This window comes from Motacilla alba, chromosome 2 (genome assembly GCF_015832195.1).
Source record: "Motacilla alba alba isolate MOTALB_02 chromosome 2, Motacilla_alba_V1.0_pri, whole genome shotgun sequence".
Lineage (NCBI taxonomy): Eukaryota > Metazoa > Chordata > Aves > Passeriformes > Motacillidae > Motacilla > Motacilla alba.
The window spans coordinates 60,989,873-61,012,424 of record NC_052017.1 but is presented as its reverse complement, the minus strand read 5'-3'; the positions used below and the strand labels follow the sequence as shown (position 1 = coordinate 61,012,424).

At 37.0% G+C, this 22,552-nt stretch overlaps 1 protein-coding gene across 3 annotated transcripts in view; it reads left to right on the top strand.

Annotated features, from left to right (window-relative positions):
• CDKAL1 (CDK5 regulatory subunit associated protein 1 like 1) overlaps positions 1–22,552 on the top strand; it is a 379,654-nt gene that overhangs the window by 261,309 nt on the left and 95,793 nt on the right. For all 3 annotated transcript variants that reach the window (XM_038130237.1, XM_038130238.1, XM_038130239.1), the window contains one exon: positions 12,539–12,719. In XM_038130237.1, coding sequence (XP_037986165.1) covers positions 12,539–12,719 — 181 coding nt within the window. The remainder of the gene's footprint in view (positions 1–12,538; positions 12,720–22,552) is intronic.

Sequence of the window (22,552 nt, the reverse complement as noted above, 5' to 3'; positions counted from 1 at the left end):
CACTGTTGTGCCTGGCAGGCATTTGACAGGTTTTCCAGGTTCTTTAACTGATGCCCGAAGGCTATTGTGGAACATTGTGTGATTTGATAAAATTGGTTTCAGTGATACAGTCTGAATGCACACACTGCTGTTTCCACTGAATTGATTTGATTCCATTTTTGTATTCTACTCCCTCTGTATCATACTTCGGGTATTTTATAAAATTATTCATTACATTTAAGTAGGCTTTAGCAGAAGGAGTTCATGGTAACAATTACATTCAAACTTGTCTTCAGCTTGTAAAATTGAGTAGTTATAACCACCTTATTTCGTTCATTTGAGACATTTTTTTCAGTTCTCTCTGTGTTGATTTGATTAAATTCTGCAGTTTTAGCCCGCTCCAGAAATTTGTTGGCTTTTGGGGAGGTCTTTTCCCCTGCAAATTGTAATATGAGTTTCTGATTAGAATGTTGGGAACCTCAGGAAAAGCTTTTTTTATTTTCATCACTGTCAGTCTTGCTATCAAGATCTCTCTCTTTGTTTTCTATACTCATCTCTTGAGTGACAAAAGTTTTTGATTTTTTTCCTTTATCAGAACTATTAGATTTAATATTCCCATCTGAGGACATCACTGATGTCCTTTCATAATGATGCTTTTGAAGGTTTTCAGTTCACTTCTATCTCTTTCTTAAGTATTGCTTTTTTTGACTTTTACCAGTTCTTTGGGGACTGATGCTAGTTCCTGAGCCATTGCCTTGCTCCATCCTGATTCTCATTTAGTTTTCAATGGTAAATATCCTTCCTAATTTACTAATTGTGGGATCTTCATAGACTATGTTTGGGTTCTGGGACTTCACGTGCCAGGCCTTTCTGTCTTACCATGTCAAGACAGAAAAAAATCTGTTTTCCTTAATCTTTAGATATTACTCCTGTGCTTTGAATCACATTGCTAAACCCAATTGGTACTGATCCTGTCTGTTACCTAATTACATATATTCATATGTGAGAAAGAAGTTACTCATCTCAGTTACATCTTTATTCATCTTCTACTGCTATTAAATTTACTGAAACCTTATTCCCTCAATACAATTTTCATACATTACCTATCCAATGTTAATGGTTCAATGATGCCAAAAAAGCTTTAGTTGCCATAATTGGTATGCTGTCGTATCTTTGAATTCTTCATAAAACATACTTTTAATTTTGTCTTTGATGATTCTTCAGTGATAACAGCATATTTTAGTTTTGTGCTAATTCTCTTTTAACTTTCAGTCACTGGCAGGTCAAATCAGGTAACTGCTCACAACATCAAGTTACCTTAATTATTTCTCCACGGTATGAATTTGTTAACTTTGAGAGCTTCATTTTCTGGCTATTTTACTTCTTTACAATGTAGAAACACATTTACGTAGTGTCTGCTGCTCAGCATAACAGAGGATATTTGACAAATGTAAGCCCAAATATTTCAGGTGACCACCTTCCAGCCTTTTATTTGAACAGCTGGGGTTTCATTATCTTTTCTAAAGTTCTAGATTTTATTTGGACTTCATAATAGCCTTGCTATTATTACTTAGTAATACCTCTTCTCATATTGACATGCAATATTCCTTTTCTGTTTTCCTGAAATTTTTTCAAATTTTCCACTTAGTAACCCTACCCTTAGGCAGCAAAGTGAATGGATTGCTTGAATCGATTAAGATTTGTGGCTGTGTGCACCCTGTCAGAAAACAGGCACCTGAACATCTACACATTTAGCAGTCCTTTCTTTTATTTAAAGCTTTTGACTGTGACAATATACACTAATAATGATATGGTAAGATATCCTAATTGTCAGTATTAAAGTATCTGCAACGTGGTGACTCACTGAAAGTGAAGTAGTTCGCGGAACTGAACAGAGAGGAATGGATAAGAGCTTCCCTGAGGCAACAGTGTCCATTGATTTTGTATTGTTTTAACTTTGTCATGGGCAAGCTAACAGTCTACATTTAAAATACCATCTTTTCTTTTCCTGATTTTGCCTACTGATGTCCCCTATGTGTTGCTTGGTGTGCATATATGAATCTGAATGTCCTTCAAAACTTTTGAAGGAATGCATGCCTTAATTACTTCAGTTGACCCCAATATTCTAAACTGATTCAGTCTTTTACAAAGAAATGTTCTTAAATTACTGGCAATTCTAGACGAAGGAAGCTGCTACCAAAACATGACCAACATGAAGTATGTAAGAACCTGGCTGGTTGAGGCCATTCTTCTGAGAGGTTAACTAGGTGCTGTTAGAGAGCTGTTCAGGAACTGTTAACTGAGAGGTTAACTAGGAACTGTTAACTGTTTTAGAGCTGATATCCTGGTGGTTTTCCTTTTTCTGCCTAGTGTCCGCAAGCTACATAGCAGACTAAGCCCATTTCTCCACTTGGAAGAGGAGCCATAATATTTAGCTTTAAATTGTATCTTATTAACTGAAACATAGAATAATATTTTATTTTTATGGACCAATCCTGTGTAATCTCTTGAATTCTGAACTCACCTGCTGCTTGGGTATACCTTATAACTGAGAACAAAACAGGTACTTCTCACAACCATTCTGCTACCTTCCAGTTAGCCCAGTGAATTGTTCTTGCTCATAAAGATGGATATTTTTTCTGGTGTGATTTCTTTAAATTCAGATTGTTATCAGATGATGTCATGAATGGGATGAGACAGTGATCTGCAGACGGTGTTTGTTGTGTGCTATCACTCCAGGGATGCCCATTACCTTAACAGTCATGCCCAGTTCTTTCTGAATATTGTTTCAATTATAATTTCACATGAATGAATGAATGAATAATTCTTTATACATGCCCTTTGAAATATTTACTTCATAATTTCTTTAAATTTATTCTTGCAAGGTAAATTCTCTGTTTCTCAGTGATCCAAGTTATATTGCATTATGCTGATTGAAGTATGATTATATTGAAATATAATTAACTTTATCTTATCACACTTTAATTAGTAAAGCACACTGGATTTCTTTGAAGTTAAGCTCAGGGGTTTTGACTTAATAAGGAAATAGCTTTGCTTGTGAGTCTGAAGTGTTACCTCTGAAAATATAGTTCTGAAGCTATAGAGATGGTGTGCTCTGAGTACATCCCAATCCTTGTGTCACACTTTGGTCTGAAGTGTTAAGACCATATAGCCACATTTGCCAGTGGATCATGAAATAAAAATGAAAAACTTTGAAGTCACATGATAGCAGCTTTCAATCTTTGTGGAGTAGGGAGGATGTTATTGTTATTTTGAGCCAAATACTACACTTACTCTGAGTGAGAATTTTTTTATCATTATTCAAATTTGCTTTTTGTACTGCTGATAGGAGTAGTAGTTCCCTGTGCAACCCCTTTCCTGTATATACATTGCTTTCTAAAGGGGGAAAAAAAAGTTTTAGAGAGGTGACAGTAAAGAGTTTTGACCTACCAGATACTTGATACTTGAGAGATGCTGGCTCTGAAAAATTCACATTTAAGAATGTATAGGAATGTACATCAAAAACTGTCTGGTGTAAAACTGCAGCATTGTTTATTTAGAGTACATGAATTATGGTTTAAATGCCTCTAGCTAATATTCAGGAAAACTGCTTATGGCTGCTAAAGCCTTGCCCCAGACAACCTGCCTGCTGCTCTGTTAAAACTGTGATTCTCAGGTTTAATTATAACAACACATTCTGCAAGTACTGTGTTGATAAGGATGTAGCAAATAAGCTCTGCTGTGTTTTAGGTGATCAGCTGGTGTGGTAAAAGTTCTGTTTCATTTGGTACTTTAATGGAAAATGGAATGGAGATTACATTAAATTTAGTGCACATCATTACTATGTTTTTAACTGCTGTTTCCTTCAGTATTGATCCTTTCCATGTTGATGTTTGCAACTGGAGAACTTTTTGTGTGATGATTTCTCACAAAGTTGTAAGATAGAAAAAAGATCCAGTCAATTTGTTTGTATAGGTTGTGATATGAAAGAATTGTGTCTCTTTTAAATCTATCAGCTGTTTAGGGGAAACTCTTTTAAACCATGCATGTTTTTTCAAAATCTTTGTTTTAATGTATGTCTTGCCATTCTCTGCTCTTTCCCTGTGCTGCAAAAGTTATTAATGTAAATGATCTTGAACCAACACCTTGGAAAAAAAAAAAATCTGTCCCATTGGCAATTTTATTTCCTCATTTTTTTAATCTTGATAGGTTCCTGGTTTCACCTCAGACAGAAATCTTACATTTTCTGTTAAAGTCTTGCAACTTGTCATACTACTACTCCTCCTTTGACATCTTCAGTTCCCCTTTACCACCACGTTGCTGACTTTGTCCTATCTTTGAAATGTGCTTAGCCTTTTTGTTTTCACTTCTAGTTTATTCATTTTCTAAAACTTATTTCGTTCTTGTCCCTTACCTTCTGTAAGGTCCATTACTTTTTGCTATCTGCTTACTAGAAAACAAATTGACTCAAACCTGAAAGAGAACTATTAAAAGCAGAACATTTATCTAAATTCTAGAACTGTTTTAGGAGATTTTTATCTTCTTGTGCCTGTATTGTTACATGCAGTCAACACCCCTCTTTAAAAGGATAGGTTACAATGAGCAGTGTTACTGTAAAGACTAACAGAGATTATCAGAGGTATGGCAGATCTTCACACAAAGGAAATTGAGGACTCTTCAGTCTGGAAAATGCTAATTGAGAGGGACTAGAACAGAGGTCAGTAAAATCATGAAGAGCACTGAGAAGGTGAACAGAAATATTTTTCTGACAAAACCCAGTTGGAAGGACGAAGGGATTCAGGGGGGGCTCAACATCTGAAATGCTTCCATGGGCTACTTCTGATGCCCATTGCTAGGAGTAGATTGCTGGTTTAGATGGACCTCTGGACCAGTATGTTTATCTTCAAGGTCCCTGAAACATTGCAGGACTGTACATTATAGACTGGTGAAAAGACATGTTCTGAATTTTTTTTTAATTAGCATTTGTTAATGGAGCCCTGCTTGCAATTTTTTAATTTGGTTTCATCATGCCAAAAAGGCATGCTAATCATTTTGTTTTATATGCCTGATTTCTGTGTCAGAGTGAAGAGCTAAATGACTGTCACTGAAACAGACGTGGATGGGTCCTCAGAGCCCAAGACGTTTAGTATTGGTGATAAGCATTGTGTCAGACTGAGAAAAAGTATATCATATTCTCTGCTACTCATGGCTGAAATCCTATTATTTCTGACCATGCCTGACAGCTCTAATGCTAAAATGTGAAGGGTCATAGAAAATTAGTGTAATTTCAATGGCTGCTTTAGAGCAGCAAACATTAAGTCAGTTCCCAAGAACAGTTCCCTGGTGCAACCCTTAATAAATTCAAACTTTATTTTTAGGGATGACCTTTAGTAATGCGAGCCTTGATCCACTGAGATGCTGTTCACTTTTGATGCATCTCCAAATCCCTTTTTTATGCATTTTAAATCAACACATGCTTATTCTGAATTTATGTGTGTGGATAGACGGAGAGATGTAATTTAAACACATCTGTTCAAATATGCATTTCAGATCAACTTGGTGCCGGTTCTCATAATACGGCTGAGTTTTTGACGGGTATTATATCCCTAAAGTACACAGCAGATGGTATTTATTAGAGATTGAATGGAAATGAAGTTTAAGGATGTTGAGCTTTTTGTCTTAAGTCGCTCATTTTTTAATCATAAAACAATAATGATCTGAAGTTATAAATCTCTAATGAAGTTCTATAAAATGTTTATTGTTTTGGGGAGAGTAGAACACCTTACAGTTGAATGAAGTTGGTCCAAGCCTTAACTGTTTGGTTTTTGGTTTGGGTTTTTTGGGGTTGGTTTTTTTTTAAGGAAAATTGATAATGGGATGTATTATAATGCTTCTCCTAAACCATTTGGGCTGCATCTAGTAGGAACTCTGGCAACCTTCACGACAATTGTTTGAAGAGAGTAAAACCATGTGTACTCTTTCATCCTTAGGCAGTGAGCCATGCTAATTATGAGATATATTTTTTATCTAGGTCACTATTCCCTGGTAACAAGGACAGCCCACTCCCTACTTGCACAGAGTCCTCCACACCTATACCTTCTCAAGCTGAGTTCTGGAAATCAGGTCTACTTGCTGCCTCCAGGTGTCATTCAGCCCATTTTCTGAAAGAGCTCTTCTGGGGGCAGGAGGTGGGTTGGGAAAAGAACAGTCATTAAAAAATACCTGTTCTTGCTCTCAGTTAAACTCTGACAGCTGTTGGATGATGCTTCTTAATCACAGATACAATTCTACAGCCTGTTTAAGGTGACTTACATCAAAACCACAAACGACTCCAAATTTAAGCCCAACATCTTAAGCTGCACTTATAAATCCATTGGACACTGCTGCAGATCACAAAGCTCAGGTGTAACATGTTCCCTATGGAGTCACCAGCAGGAGCAGCTTTGAGTGCTCTGTGAGGTGTGGAATGCAAAAAGCAGGATACATCCCCTGACTCTGTAGCTGTAAGGCTGGACTTACTGTGTAGTTTCTGCTACCTCTGAAATTTGAAGTGTTTCACTATGAACCATCTCCAAATTAACTGGTGGGATTTAATGGCCTTGCCAAGTATTCTCGCAGGTGTACTACATACCTTCCTTCAGAGAAATTTGCAAGAATACTCTAAAAAAAATGCTGAGGTTTTCTCTGTGGTCCTGTCTGGCTTTCATTTGTCTGTTTTATTGTTTTTTAATCAAAGCAAGCATATAAACAATATGGCATTACAATTTTTTTTTCTGGTCTGTTGTGTCTTGGGCATCAATTTCAGAGGGATATGATCCAAGCTGTGAAAATAGGTTTTAAAAAAAGTATTAAAATTATGCTTTTTACACACATAAAAAAAATAGACTTACTTAAACATCTGATATAGTATTCATTGTCTCAATAGTTGAGTAAAAAGTGAGTTGGCTTATAAATGAAGCCATTAAATATTTTTACATGCAGTATCAACATAGTTACCTTTTTTGCTCTAATTCAGCCAAACTGAGCTGAAGCAGAACTGATTTGTGAGACAACTTAGAATTGTCTTACACAGAGAACATATTGAAATATTTGAAAAAAGATAATTTCTTATATCCTATATAATTCCTATATAAATTCTCTTAAATATTAATGTTCTTGATATATATAGCTGCGTTTTAATAAGGTGTCTTACCAAAGTATAGTTTATATCTGGCCATAAGGCTCAGTATGTTATCATTTAAGAGACTTTACACAGAAGTGTTTATGACATGCCTGTTGTCATTAAACGTAGGTACTTTCCAGTTTTACTCCATGTGTAAATCAGTTCAGCAATTGATATGAGGATTCAAAAGAACTTGTTTTTCTGACACAGAGGTTCTGAACTCACACATCCTGGACTACTTTTAAACACATATGGAAAAGATTAGTAAGAAAAACATTTTCAGTGGATATCCATTTATTAGATGCCTGTTCATCCATTGTGTAATTTAGGGTAAATCATAAATGGGAAAGGATGGAGAAATTCATAAATTATGTTCAGGTTTAGTCCCCCAGCTCCAGACACTTAACTTAGGAATATATTGTCCTGTGCTGCATTCGTAATCCATGGAGAGAGAGAGAGAGAAGTGCTGGAGGATTTCAGAACAGAAACAGAAATTCCTTTCTCAAAGTGTGGGGATTTTTCCATGGCTTAATCCTCGAGTTAATCTCCATATAGCCAAGAGAGAAGCAGGGTGAAGTTTCCTGTTGTTCCTAGACGGTGCTTCCAGCTGAGCAGTCTATTTCTCTTGTGCTAGCTCCAGTTGGTGTGACTCCTCAGCGAGCAATTTAAGTTGAAGTCAGAAATCCCACAAGACTAGGCCTGATGGAGAAGAGAGAAAGAGGGGGTGAAAAGGGCTCCTGAAAGACTGTGTGTGGTCACTGGAAAGATGCAAACACATCCTTCAGCTCCAGCACAAAATGGCACATTGAGATGCCTGTTAGGCTCTGTAAATATACTTGAAAGACCAACTCAGATACCTTCTAATTGTTTCATCCATTAACCCTGTTTCATGTTCTCTGTATAGGCTTATGCTGCAAAAGCATTCTAAAATAAAAAATAATGTATGATGCTGAAATAACACTTCAGAGTAGATTGGTTTTATTTTCTTAAAAATTCAGGTTTTTTCCTAACATTTTTTCGATGCAAATTTCTAATTTATGAATCAAGAAGTTGCTTTGCCATCACACCTTTTGTTTTTACTTTAATTACTATAGATTACACAGGGTGTTCTCATACTCTTCTGTAAGACTATATAGTGTTTTATTTTTATTCATATCGCTATTTATTCTAATCCAGTATTTTGTTAGACTGTAAGGGGTGGAGGTAGCTGGTCTTGCTTAAGAGCAAGTTGGAGGCTTTAAGTAATTTCTGGATTTACATGTTAATTGCTGAAATGGAAGTGGGAAGAATATGTGATCATGCAAAAGAATTTCAAGTGGTCATGTGAGTAGCTGAAGGTGATAATTTTAGCTTCTTTACATAATTTTTTCCCAGAACGTGGATTAGTTTGTAATGGTTATTGCTAAAGGAAATGTTTTCTGTAGCTAAAACCACATGAAATGGTCCATGTAACAAGTGAATCCTAGTCATTTTCACAATTTTGCTGCTGCTTTTCTTAGAAATATTGCTCTGTGAAAATAGGGGTGGGATGGGGTGGTCTTACTGTTGTTTTTTTGTCAGCCTTTATCCCTTTTTTCTTCTTTCCAAGTCACTTGTTCATGACTTGACTTCTAGGCATCAGTCAATTCCTTGGGTCTGATTTTTTTTCTCTGACCCCAGAGGCTGACTTGGTTCTTCTTTAGGCAGAGGGTAAGATGTTGCTTTTCTTCTGTATTCTTTCAAACACATCTTGTTGTTCCTTTCTGTGAGGTTTGGATACCTGTGCTGTCAGCACTTGTTCATGGGTGTGTTGGCCCTTACAGCATCACACTAAAACAGACGTGTCTTCACTGTAAGGTGAAGTAGTTACTTCTTTTTGGGTGGTCAGAATTGCCCAGGGTGATGGGGTTTGCATTGCTGGTCCAGTTCTGAATGGCAAAACATCAGTCTGCTTGAGTAGATGGATGAGATTTGTATATGTAGAGGCACATAGGGGAGAAAATAAGTATTAGAGCTGTTTTATCTTACACATGGCATTAATTATTCCTCTAATACATCTTGTTCTGAAATTCCACAGTTTTATTGTAAAACATATCAATTGAGAGTCAATATGTTGTAAAGCTTCTCTCCTACACCCTAAAAACCATTTGTGGAAACTGAATAGTTAGGCTAACTAAATGAGTTTATGTAATAAATGTTACAGAGGATGTTCAACAATATTTTCTTTGTTTGCTTCAGAATAGATAAGTAGCATTTGGTGCAAAATAATAATAATAATATTGGCTGATGCACAAGAATTTTTTTTATGTGATTTTGGATCATATTTCATAGATGGAGCAATTCTTAAACATTATCTGAATCAAAGTAATAAAGAGTTTTGTGCTGCTTTATTTCAGGCTGTCAGAGAAAAGGTCATTTTAATTTTCAAGTGTGTATGTGTTTTATATTTTTCCATAATGATATCTTTTTCTCCACTTTTTTCATTAAGAAATTATGTTTCACATGTGGAACTAATTGTCCATATTTTTGTTCATCACTGCTTTGAAAAGTCTTTGAGCTTGATTTTTGTCATTTTGGACTTTGAGTGAAATCTCATGCTTTTCTCCCCCTTTTAAACTGCTTGTTAAACAATATAATCAGCAATGATATAAAAATGCAGTATGCAATGTCATATTTTAGGCAGTTACACTGGATTGAACTGTAATTAATTGCTGTTGCTGAATACACCATGGTCCTTTTTCTCTTTTTGTACCCAGGCTTTTCTTTGTGTGAAATAACTCCATCCAGGAAGAAATCTAATTACTAAGATAATTAACACCTTATCAGCAAATGGAGTTCAGACATTTGTAGAGTTTATGAATTTTTAAAATATGTAATTTCCTTTTAACTGAATGACAACTGGTGTTATGGAGAAAAAGAGCATATTTTATTGTATCTAGCTTGATTGGACCTTATAATTCATGTTGCTATAGAAACAACCAGACCTTTATAAAGGATGGTATTACTACTACCATTGGTAATAAATGCTTTGACTGTTGCCAATAGTGTCATTAAAATGGATAAAATAACTTCATTATCATGGTTTTGTCAAATGTAATGAATGTTCTGTTCACGTTCTGAGAAATGGCAGCTGATGTTAGGTGGCATTGGTTATTATAAAGTAATGTACTCTTTCTTCCATGAGCTTACTACTGCTACACAAGATATTTGTGGTATGAACAAAATCATGTTGCAGGGTGTGGTGCTGCTCTCTTCACTCAGTCCTTAAAGATAAGGAATTTTATTGTTACTTGATATCAAGCAGAAGTTCATATCTTGATGTTTGTCAGTCTTGGGAAAGCAGCGGTGACTGAGGGTGCTGAGCCATCAGCTCCGGGGATTTCTGCTCTTCTGCACAGCATCCAGATTGTGCTTCCCACTTAGGGTTGTTGGATCAAGTCCTTGAAAATGGTCAGTTTTATAGTGGTTTTGATTTGTTGTTCAAATGCCATCTTTTAACCTCAGCTCAGATGACGGAGTCTGAATTTGTGAACTCAAAAGGAATTGATAGAATTTAGTTTCTTTGCTGGGGATTTTTCATAAGGAAAAAGTGAAAGAAGATTCTAATAATATATGATAAATTCCTGTGCTACTACTTGTATGTCCAGACACATGCTAAAAGGAGGGCAAGGCATTAATATAAGCTCATTGCCAATACTTGAAGAAAAAAAGAAATTAAGTTTAGGGGGAAAAAAATAAAAAAATAAATTTACTACCATGTACAATTTGTCTGAAGGCTGTTGTGGTAGATATAAGCTATGGTCTAATATTGCACCTAATAAACTTAATAAGAACAGTATTCTCTGCTTCCCTTTTTTTGCGGATTTGCCAACAGGTTTTCCTTTTCCAGTATAAATCATTGTTTCAAGAAGTTTCTCTTTCAGTAATTTTTGTCTTTCAGTTATTCAAGATCAAGTTTCTTCACTTACTATAATCACAGCATTATTTTTTTCTGTGGTGAAGTAGTGTCTAATAAGAAATTATAGTTTTCTTTGGCTATTTGAATGCTTTATAAATGTAATTTGGGTTACATGCACTGACATCCACAGTTCTGCATTGTCTTAACCGGATGAGGGGAAGAGAAACCTTCCATCCATGTCTTTAGGTTAAAGAGAGTCTTGGAGACCCCTTCTTAACCTCAAGTGTGAACTTTGTTTGTGACTGTTGTCTTTATGCCATTCACCCCTAAAACAATCCCTCTCAGCTGTTCCCTTGCCTGTGGCCTATATAAGAGCTGTAGTATTATTTAGATTGGAAGGGACCTCTGGAAGACATCTCATTTACTCCTCCTCCTTGAAACAGGGCCAGTTCCAAGTTAGATACCACCAATATTTGTATAGAATTCTTTTCTCCAATATTTTCTACAGTTTATCATTGTTACTGGCAGTGTGGGGTGAACTCTGCATTGTGGAAACAGTCTCATCTGTGTCAAGAGGGAGCACTGAGTACTACATGTTTCTGCCTCTCTCCAGAGGATACTTATCATTATTCCCACTGTACACAAAGCTCAGTCTGGGTGCAGGCCTTGAGAGCTGCTCCAGTATCTACTGGGTAAAGTGTTCATGGCATGCTCCCACCATGTCCAAGACAGTGACAGTGGCACAATTTCAACTGAAGCCCCCTAACTTCACCCTCTCCTGTGCATCCTTTTGTGTCTGTGGGCTGTCTCTGTCAGCTGTGCTACCTTAACCTGATGTGTGTTAAGGAGGGATCTGCATATTCAGTCCAAGAGGAACAGTTAGGAAATGTTGATCTTGCTTAAATAACAAGAGAACTCACTGCCTGAGCATTTGTGAACTTAAGTATTTTGTTTTCCTTTTAAAGCAAGGCATAGGCTGATGTTTTAGAATACTGAGTTAAAGATTAACTTGTGACTAAAGATGTATTTTTGGCTCCTAAGCCAATTGAGTTCAAATTTACTAGGTAATATTACATGCCAGTCCCCTCTTTCAGATACCCTGTTCTACTTTGATAGCAGCCTTATAAAGCATTAAATAGTTGACATTTCTAGTGGCTGAGTCTCAAAAGGTTTACATTTTATGGATTAAGCAATCAGAATTCAAGAAATAACAAGGTGTGCTCATTACCTCTAATTTTGATTGAAGGAAGAGTTGATCCAGATGTTTTCATTCTTCTGTCACAATTCTGATCCAGTATTTGCTGTGGTATCTTCTATTACTTGTGCTCTTGGCTGAGCACCAGATGCATTTCTCATTACCAAACAATGGTGTGAAAATCTCCCCCCCCCCCCCCAAGATCCTTGTGTGTCTAAATTTCTGTAGATAAAGTTAAAGGTTATGTGTCTATCTACACTAGCTTTTAAGGGAGCAAGACTTGTACGTGTCCTCAGTTAAGTGTTTCTTTCTACTTCCTTTACAGAGTGCCTGGAATAACAATTGCTACAGACATCATCTGTGGATTTCCGGGAGAGACAGATGAAGATTTTCAAGAAACTATGAAACTTGTAGAACTGTACAGGTTTCCAAGCTTGTTTATTAATCAGTTCTACCCACGTCCAGGAACCCCAGCTGCAAAAATGCCTCAAGTTCCAGCTGCAGTGGTAAGATCCATTTTCAGATGGCTTTAATACATAAAGCGTGTACACGAAAATGTACATTTTCTGCAGAACTGTGCCACATTCAAATGAAGGTTTTTTTCAGTTTGGTAAGGGAAATGATGCTAGGCTAGATCACTGAATGTGTTTTCATATATAAATGACTGTTCAGATTGTGAGGAAGGGTAATACAGTAGTTATACTGAAGATCTTGTCTGCTTTCTATCAAGTTTGGGGAGAATGACTACCAAGAGTAGTAGCTGATTGTTTACACATAGTAATTTTTTTCCATTTTAAGATTTCTGTGACTTCAGCATTCTCAAGCTTATTGTGAATAATTATGCAAAGAATTATAATAACAGCAATAGTCCCTGATTTATTTGTCAAATATTAAATTCACAGGCCACTTCTTCTTGAGACTGTCTTTATGCACTGCTCATTTACTTCCTTCAGCCTGCAGGTTAAAGGTCATTAATAAAATTGCATCTAATCTTCCTTCCTTCCACCACTTTCGCCACGTACTTCCTTCCGCCACGTACTTCCTTCCGCCACGTACTTCCTTCCGCCACGTACTTCCTTTCGCCACGTACTTCCTTCCGCCACGTACTTCCTTCCCCCACTTCCTTCCTTCCCCCGCTTCCTTCCCCTCTCCCTCCCTTCTACCCCTCCTTTCTAACTTCCAACAGTCTCATCTTAAGTTCCAAATTGTTTATATAAGGAAGGTACATGGATATTGATTGTATTTTGCTAGATATAAATAGCTATTTATAAGCAATAATGATAGCAATCATATCAGAAGGCATGGTTTGATTTATTTTTAAAAAATTGAATTTTTTATTTTTGTAATCTGAATCTCAAAACAGGAAGGTATGCAAGATTGATGCCTGTAGTAATTCAGTTCATTACTGTATCATTTTTATGGGCATAAACAACATTTATATTTCCTTTCAATGTAAGAATGAAAGCCATCCAGCAATGTAAATCAATTTAAATGAAAAACCTATTTCTTTCAGTTTATGTATCCTGGTACCCCAACACAAAGTCAAAACAATATATTGGAATTTGTATTCCTTTGCTTATGTGTCTGAAAGCTAAACAAAGTATCTCTGTTTACTCTCACTATGTACCATGAATTCCATAGGATATGTCAGCTGCTGGAGACATAAAATAAGATTATATCTGGCTTCTTCAGTTTGCTGTTTAGTGTAGTGCAGCTTGAACAATTTATTCATTTATTACAGACTATCTCATAATGGGAAATGCTAAGTTTTCAAATATAAATGCCTGCTGTTGAAGTAGTCTCCTTAGTGTAACCAACTCACTTGGTTGCATTATTTGTCTTAGTCTTGAATGCTTTTTAGATATTTTGATACATGAAAAAAGATTCGGAAATGTAATTTTTGGAAGGTAGGAAGTTTAAAAATCAAAACATTGGTTTGTGTTTCAGGTTTGTATTCCTATGCACGAGTTCTTAAGCATGCCATTTTCACAGGAGGTACAGAGAGCTCAAGTTAATTTACTCACTTTTGTTTAACTGAGTACTTATGGGAAGACAATCTGTGAAGAGATAAATTATTAAAAGAACATTAGCTGTTCTGTAGTTAGAAGTATTACTTGGAAAATGGTAATTGCCAATTTAACCCAGTTTTACATTCTTTCTTCTTATTTGTAGCACTAGTACTTATTGCTTTCAGTGAAATAGAACCTTCAAAGAAGATGGGGCCTCTAATCCAGGGCTGATGAAAATCTGTAATTAATAGATTTTGTTTCTCTTTTTTCTTTTTTTTTTCCCTGTAGTCCTTCAAAAATCCTATGTTATGAGATCCTTTGTTCTTTTATCTCTTAGTAGAAATGGAGAGCAACTAGTCAAACAGAGCAGGAAGAATTTGTGCTAATCTCCTGTGTTTTATATTCACATTACTTCCAGACAGCAGCTGATGGTTTTTCCTGCATTACCAGAAATGGACAGGCATTTTATTTGTTATTCCTTGCTTAGAGTAACTTATGTTTCTCTGCTAGGAAAAGGAAGTAGCGCACAATCATCCACGTTATGCACTCTGACCCTTTAATCTTTTAATGAAGTATTATCCACATTAATGAATGTATTTTATTGCATTTGCATTGGGTAAGAAATAGCCCGTGCACTGCCGTACAGCTGGTCTGTGCGAGTGCCTCAGCGTGCATTGGATCACCAGTCTGCACTTGGGAGCTTGGTGCTTCCACGAGGTGTTCATAACAGTGTCCACTGCAGTGGGTCTGTTGGTAACATTTCTTTATGGGAAAAGAATTTTGTCCGTACAGATGCTTTTTAAACATCTGTTTAAAAACAGATGTTGAATCAGTGAGCAAGTTATTTGACAACTCTTAATCTTCTTTTCTTCTTTGTTTTTGTTCTTTTTTTTTCTGAAGGCTGAATATATTTGCTATGTTATTTCAGTTTTTGTATACTTCTGCAATGGACAAATTCATTGCTAGTTGCAAACTGCTCTACTTTAGTAAGTTCCTCTTCAGCAACTCTGATTCAAGATGGCTTTGGTGATTCTGCCCAAGTATCACAGCTGCAATAATAACATACTTGTCATGTCAGTTCCTTTTAGATTAGGGTTTTTTTAAGATTTTACCACTTCTAGAGACAATCTGTAGAGTATGAAGCATAGTATTATTTGGTACTTTTATATTTTTAGTGGATGGTTTTGATGATGATCTTAAACATAATTACCTTTTGGGAGAAAATCCTCATTTAAGATTATCTGAATAGAAAAAATAATCAGTAGGTCAACATGGAATCCTCCCTTCACATAGATAATTTATCACTGAAAGCCTTACAGGCACTGATATTTTGCTAAAAGGGCCAATGACACTAATCCAGATGGACAGTTCTTTCACCATAAATTCAGAAAAGACAGCTAAGGCTGTAGGCCTTTCTTATTTCTCCTGGAGAAAAAATGTCCATGGAGAATCAGACATCTGTCTGATGAATGGTCTCGTCATTTCATAACCATCAATTAGATTATGCTTACCACAAATACTCTTTCCAGTTTGCAAAAACATTAAAACCAACCTAGGCATGATTTTTTTTTAAAGAAGCAATTACGGTAATGCCGAGTCATGTGCATGGAAAATGAGCCACGATGGTGTCCAAAACTTAAATGCTACCTAATTTTTTTTTCTTTCCTTTGCCCCTATTTTATCCACCTTCTGCTAAATGCACTGTTTCAGAGATGAGTCTGGATGCTCCTTATGTCCAGTGGGTTGAAAATTCTCACTCTGAAACGTGTTAAAGATGAAACACTATTTTGTGTATTGTAACTGCTGCTGTTATTGTTATTATGTATTTGAATTTCTCAATTTCCTTGCTGTGTTTGCTTGTAAAAGTGATAGTGCTGATAACTGCATAACTCAAATTACAGATTCTAGTTAAACTAGTAATAAGCAATGTAAGAGAACGTGAGTCAGATGTGTCTGGTAGAGAACTCATATTTAGCTGCATTGCAAAGGATCAGAATAATTCTAAGTGTGAAAGTTACTTTTTTCTCTAAAATCAAGTGTATATTGGACCTTACATTTTTGATAACTTCTCTGGTCTTTATTTTTTCAAGGCAGCTATTACTCATGTGGGGGACTTGCAAGATTCTTTTCTCTGTCCTTGTGATTTGGTCCATCACAATTTCAGAAACATTAGGGGAGATTATCATCTCAGGATTAACTTGACTTCTGTCACTTGGAAAATACATGAGGAAATAGCTGTTTTGAAAATAAGGTACCTTAACAAGGTACAATTAGGTTCATCTCTACTGAGAATAGGAAATGGTAGTTGTTTTGAGAGCAGTAATGTGACTGCAACTTCATGATTACACTGCTATCAACTGCAGTGTGGATTCTAATTTTTCTGTATGTATTTTCACTAGTGTAAGAAATTCGGTTTCAATTATATATTCACTTTCTCTTTCCTTCTCTCTTTCTTTATATCACCAGATTGCTTCGAGCTAGAAAATTTTGTCAGTCAACTATTGAACATTTCTTTTAATTCCTCCGAGGTGTCTTATTATTTTTTTCTCTCTGTATTAGTTGTATTAAGCACTGTGCTTACTATACTGAGGTGAATAACCAATGTACAAACTTCATAACTGTCCTGGTTTTGACTGGAATAGAGTTAATTTTCTTCTTAGTAGCTGATATGGTGCTGTGTTTTGGTTTTAATATGAGAATCATGTTGATACCCCTACATGATATTTCTAGTTGTTGTTAAGTAGTGTTTATAGCAAGTCAAGGACTTCTCAGCTCCTCCTGCCTTGCCAGCAAGAAGGCTGGAGGGACACAAGAAGCTGGGAGGCTGCACAGCTGGTACAGTTGCCCCGAGCTGGCCAAAGGAGTATTCCATTCCATGTGGCGTCATGCTGAGTATGCAGAGCTGGCCAGAGGCAGCTGCTGCAGCTGCTCAGTCACCCTGAAGAGTTAGAAAACTAACACACTGTTAGTACTCTCACTATTATTAGGAGAAATAAGTATCAGTGATCAGACCTTGTATCTCACTCCATTTAATCAAACCATCACTTAGATCTGTTCTCATAGCTCCCAATTACTGGGGCAGTACATAATGCACTAAGAGATTTTTTCCATAAGGATAGCATAATACAATATATACCTCACTGCTGTCTGCCAGACAAGTTGTATTTGATCATCTCTGTGGGAGCAGAAATTTTGTGGCCTTTATTCTATAATGGCTACTTATTTTTCTTAGACTGCTTTACTTTTACTTGTCTCTAGGAGGTCTCCACAAGAAGTTTCATGACACCCTTTCATAACTGAGTGGCTGCAGATCCACTGTATCTCTCTTTGATTAGAATTCTGCAAGGCGCTAGAAATAGGCATTCTTGAGTGCTAGTAGATACAGTGTGATGTTTATCTCCTTTGCTGAATGGATGGATATAGGTTTTGTAGTTCTGAATCTCTGCACACAAACGGCTGAATCTTCTGTGGAAACTCATGTGCTCTTACGTATTCAAAAGACATGATTTTCTAAATGTTGCCAAACTGTCCCAGGCTCACTGAAAAATAACCATTCACTCCTGCATCAGGCAATATTAGCTGTCCTCTGCTTCAGCATTTTTTAGCTTCAGGTATCTGGACCGCAAATGGAATAGCGTCGTTTGTGCAGGGGGCACCTTTAGCCATGTTCTGAGCTATGTTTCTTCTAAAGGACAGGAGCACAAGTGGACCTTGGAGGTGTCCCATCGAAGAAAAGGCTGGTAAGCTACCTGCTAAGCAGACAGTGAGGAAATATGACAATTGAGGACAATATGTCACTCTTGCCTTTGAGCATATGTTTCAGACTTTAGTGGGTAGTGATGGGGCACAAGGTGCTTGGGGAAGCCAAGGTCAAAGAGAAAGCAAGGAAAGAATTCATCTGCTGGATGAATTCTAAATGAATTCCAAATATGGATTTAGAAATAACTTGATAAGGTTTATGTGATACATGACAGAAGCAATGGCACTGTTAAGCACTTGAAGGTTGAGAGAGTGCAGCTTCAGGTGGACTTGATTAGTTAATGTGATTTAAATGCCCAGACAGGAAGGTACCATCTTGTTTCTAATTCTCACAGACCTAGCAGAATCAGTAATACTTCTTGCATCAGAGTAATGGTGGCCAATCCAAAGATCATCCAATGGGATTATGTAGGGATATTCTTCTAAAATTAAAGAGGAATGCTGTGGAGGTTATAAGGTAGGAGAAAAGGAAAGAAAAATAAGTAGAAAAAGAAACAATGTCACTTATTCAGCAGTACTGTTACTCCGATGTATCATCACTATGAGCTCCCCTGTTAAGTGCTGTGACTAAATGGCATTGCCTGCCCGAGGAATTGGATGCAGCTGTGATAACTGCTTCTGGTGTATCAAAGGTTCTTGGCCCCTGACACACGTCTCCTCTCCCCAGCACATGCAATAATGCATGGTGTAACATGCAGAATGTTCTTTGTGTGTAAGAGAAGCCAAGACTGATTAATGTCTGAGTTTGACTGCTGAACCTCTGGACTACAATTTGTTTTTCAGCAGTACTCTTTTATTTGCTGTTTGCTGTTCTGCTAGAATAAAAACCTGAGTGAATATTTTCATGACAACTTTGGGACCAGGGAGTTAAAAATGTGAAGGCTGGAGGAGAATGTAGACCATGAAGAAAAAAACAATAGATAATTCTTCATATTTTTCACTGAACTGTTGTAGTATTCCAAGCTAACATTTTCCAGCAAGTTGCTTTCTAGTAGTTTTATTTACATCCATGTTCCCTTATGATTTTTATGAGAACATGTGAGGTACTGAAGAAGGCCCTACAAACCATTGATAGCTATGAATTCTCTCATCTACAAACCCAGTTATTCTTTGATGGGTTTTATTTTGATTGGTGTATCTGTTGGTTAGTGCCATATCAATGTTGGTTCCTTTTGTTACCTTCTAGATGCTTAGAAATAGTTTTGGATTATTTCCTCCCTGTTTTTTTTTCCAGTAATTCTATAAACTGGTTGACCTATGAAAGCCTGGTTCTTCCTTTCCTCTGTTTAGAAGATGGCCAAAACATTTGACTGCTTTTATGCTGTATCTTTAAATCTACCCCAGTGCTTGCTCACCATTCAGCATGTAGCCAGAACTTTGGGTTTTTGCAATGAATTCAAAGTAGCATAATTACCTGTGAGTAGGGGTTTTGTGGTTAGACAAAACTACTAAACAGAATTTTATAAGTGTTTAAAGACCATTTTATTTTAGAGCTAGAATCAGCTCACGCTCAAACCACCTTAAGTTATTTGACCAGGCACTGAAATGAAAATCTGTTTTTTGTTGTTGTGGGAGACAGTTGAGCTGATAGGTTTTAAAATAGGCTGAACACTTTTTGAGAGCTATAAATGCTTTGCCTATGGAGCTGCTGAAAATTCAGTTCATTGCTGAATCTGGGAATGAGTTAAATTGCACGGTAACAGCTGGACAGTGCAGAGTCAGACCCCTGAGAAAGGACAAAAGTATTTTTACTCTAGCCTGGAGCTGTGGCTCTTAAATCTTACGCTAGTGTAGAATAGAAGTCTTATGCTTTCAAGGAGCACAACTGTGTTGCTTGAGAAACAAGTCAAAATTCAAAGCAGGATTGGAAATACGCTTAGGAAACCAGCTTAGTTGGTGTTCTACTTTTTAAAGTTTTGGTGGTTTTTTGTTGGTGTTTTTTTGTTTGTTTGTTTGTTTGTTTGTTTTTTACGGTAGAAACTGGTTGGAAGGAAAGTTACCAGCAACTTCCTCATAAATTTTATACAAATCCAGGTCAAAAATTAGAGCATCTTAAAGTAAAGCACAACTATGAGTTCAGTCTTGGCCATGTTGTTAAGAAAAGTAATTGGAAAATAAAATATGGAGAATATACATAAGGAGGAAGTTCTTCCTAAACTTCATTGTCAGGCCAGAAATAGTTACAGAATTTGCAAGAATAATGAAACTACTGTTAAGATCATGTAACTTTGTGGACTGATGCTTGCAGCCATGTGCAGAACATACCTTGTTTAAAAATATAGTTTTGTAAAGTGCAGTCCTCCAAGATTTGTAGTGGCCATGAACATTTATTACCCATCCTCCTTCTCCTGTGAATCTCTCCGAAAACCCGATGGAATTTTTGGTTGCAAGAAAGCTGAAATAGCTTCAGGAGTTTTGAACACCACATACTCCTGAGCTGAATAGAAGGAAGGGAAGATACTCTCCAAGATAAGGTAGAATAGCCTTTGATTTTAAGAGAGAAAACAGTTTTATCTCCAATCTACTCTTTATTCTTCTGTCCTGTTCATTGGCTCACAATGAAGTGGAAGAACCATGGAAGAAGTCTTAACTGTGCCTTTTTGTAAATTTTGCTGGAATTACATTTAGGTAACTTATGTAAAACTGAAACAAAATGCTATTTTTCAATTTGGAATTTTACTTCACTTTATAATCTGGACTGCTCAGAACTAAAAACAGTGCCAGCAGCTGTAGTGGTTAGTAATAACTTAATCCCTGAAACTGGATATAGGCATCAGAACAAAAAAATTTCAAAATTCTGGACCTTCTCAAATGAGAATGTGGTTTAGGTGTAATTTTTTGTAAGTTATTACAGACAGAACATTATTTTGTATCATGGAGGTAACTATGCTTGTCCATAATTTGGAAATAATGTAACATATATGAAGGCCCATACCATATGTTTTCGAATGAAAGGACACTGAAATATCCTGAGGTGGGTTCTTGGTGACTCTTTCTTGAGCTTCAGCTGTCTTTGATAATCCAAGTGCACTCCCTCAAAGCCATCACACTCGATCAGGTCAGTGAGCGCTGTGGAACTTCTATCTTCCGCTCTTTTCAATGCTGTACCTCCACCTCTGGTCATTGGGCTAAAACTCTTGGAACCTGAAATTCTTGAAAACCTGGAAGTAGAGTGGAGGACTGAATAATAGATGAAGATAAAACAGTGAGAGCAGTTTTTGTGTGTCTGGTGAATTCGTGTGTTGTAGGTATGCGTGGTCTCTCACACAGCAAGCACTTGACCATTGCTCCTCACAGTTTGTCCCACACTGTACCCTCTTCAGCACTTTTCTTTCTGTTCTTCTTGGAAGGCTGGAAAACTTGGTGCTTTCAAGGCTGCTTGTGTGTGGTAAGCACACAGATAACCTCATCAGATCATAAAAAGGGAGAGTGCCCTGCAGACAGGTCTGTCCTGTGCTTATGTATGTTCAGGGCTTAACATATCTGTAGATACAGATACATAGATATTTTAAAATTATATTTCATTACTAAAATGTAGTTTACAGTTCATTCTGGTTTATATTGTTGTGTAACTTGCTGCAACAACTATACGTATTCAAAAAGGGTCTATCCCTTGTGAGCAATCATTTTATTTCTGGTTTAGTGTCAATCTGATTTGAAATATGGCTGATACCCCAGGCCAAGATTCAGCTAGATATTTTGTTCTACAAATTGTTTTGACCTAAGCAGTCTTCCTAATTAGTTATAGTGGCATCCTTAGGAAATACCCACCTTATTTAGACTGTGAAATTTCTACATTAATTTCAGATATAAAAATCTATCAGAAGTCAGAGCATTTTACAAACTATACCAAATTTGTGGACCCTCAAAATGAAAAAATGCTGAAGGCTTTTACTAAAATAAATAATTGTTTTGTAAAAGTCTTTGGGATGAATTTTGCATAATTTATAGAATCATAGAATTGTAGAATATCCTGGGTTGGAAGGTTATTGAGTCCAATTTCTGGCCCTGTGCAGGACATTGCAAGGATCACACCCAGTGCCTGAGAGCACTGTCCAAATGCATCTTGAACTTCATCAAGCTTGCTGCTGTGACCACTTCCCTGGGGAGCCTGTTCCAGTGCCCAACCATTCTCTGGGTGAAGAACCTTTTCCTGATATCTAACCTAAACCTCCCCTGACTCAGTATCATTTCCTCAAGTCCTGTCAGTGGTCACCACAGAAAGAGATCAGTGTCTGCCCCTGCTCTTCCCCTCACAAGGAAATTGCTGACTGCAATGAGGTCTCCAGGCTAAACAGACCAAGTGCCCTCAGCTGCTCCTCACACAGCTTCCCCTCAAGGGCCTTCACCATCCTCATGGCCCTCCTCTGGACACCCTGTAACAGTTTATTGTCTTTTTCATTGTCTTTATATTGTGGCACCCAGAACTGCCCCCAGCACTGGAGGTGAGGCCGCCCCAGCCCAGAGCAGAGTGGGACAATCCCCTCCCTTGCCCAGCTGGCCATGCTGTGCCTGATGCTCCCCAGGAGAGGGGTGGCCCTCCTGGCTGCCAAGGCACTGCTGGCTCAGAT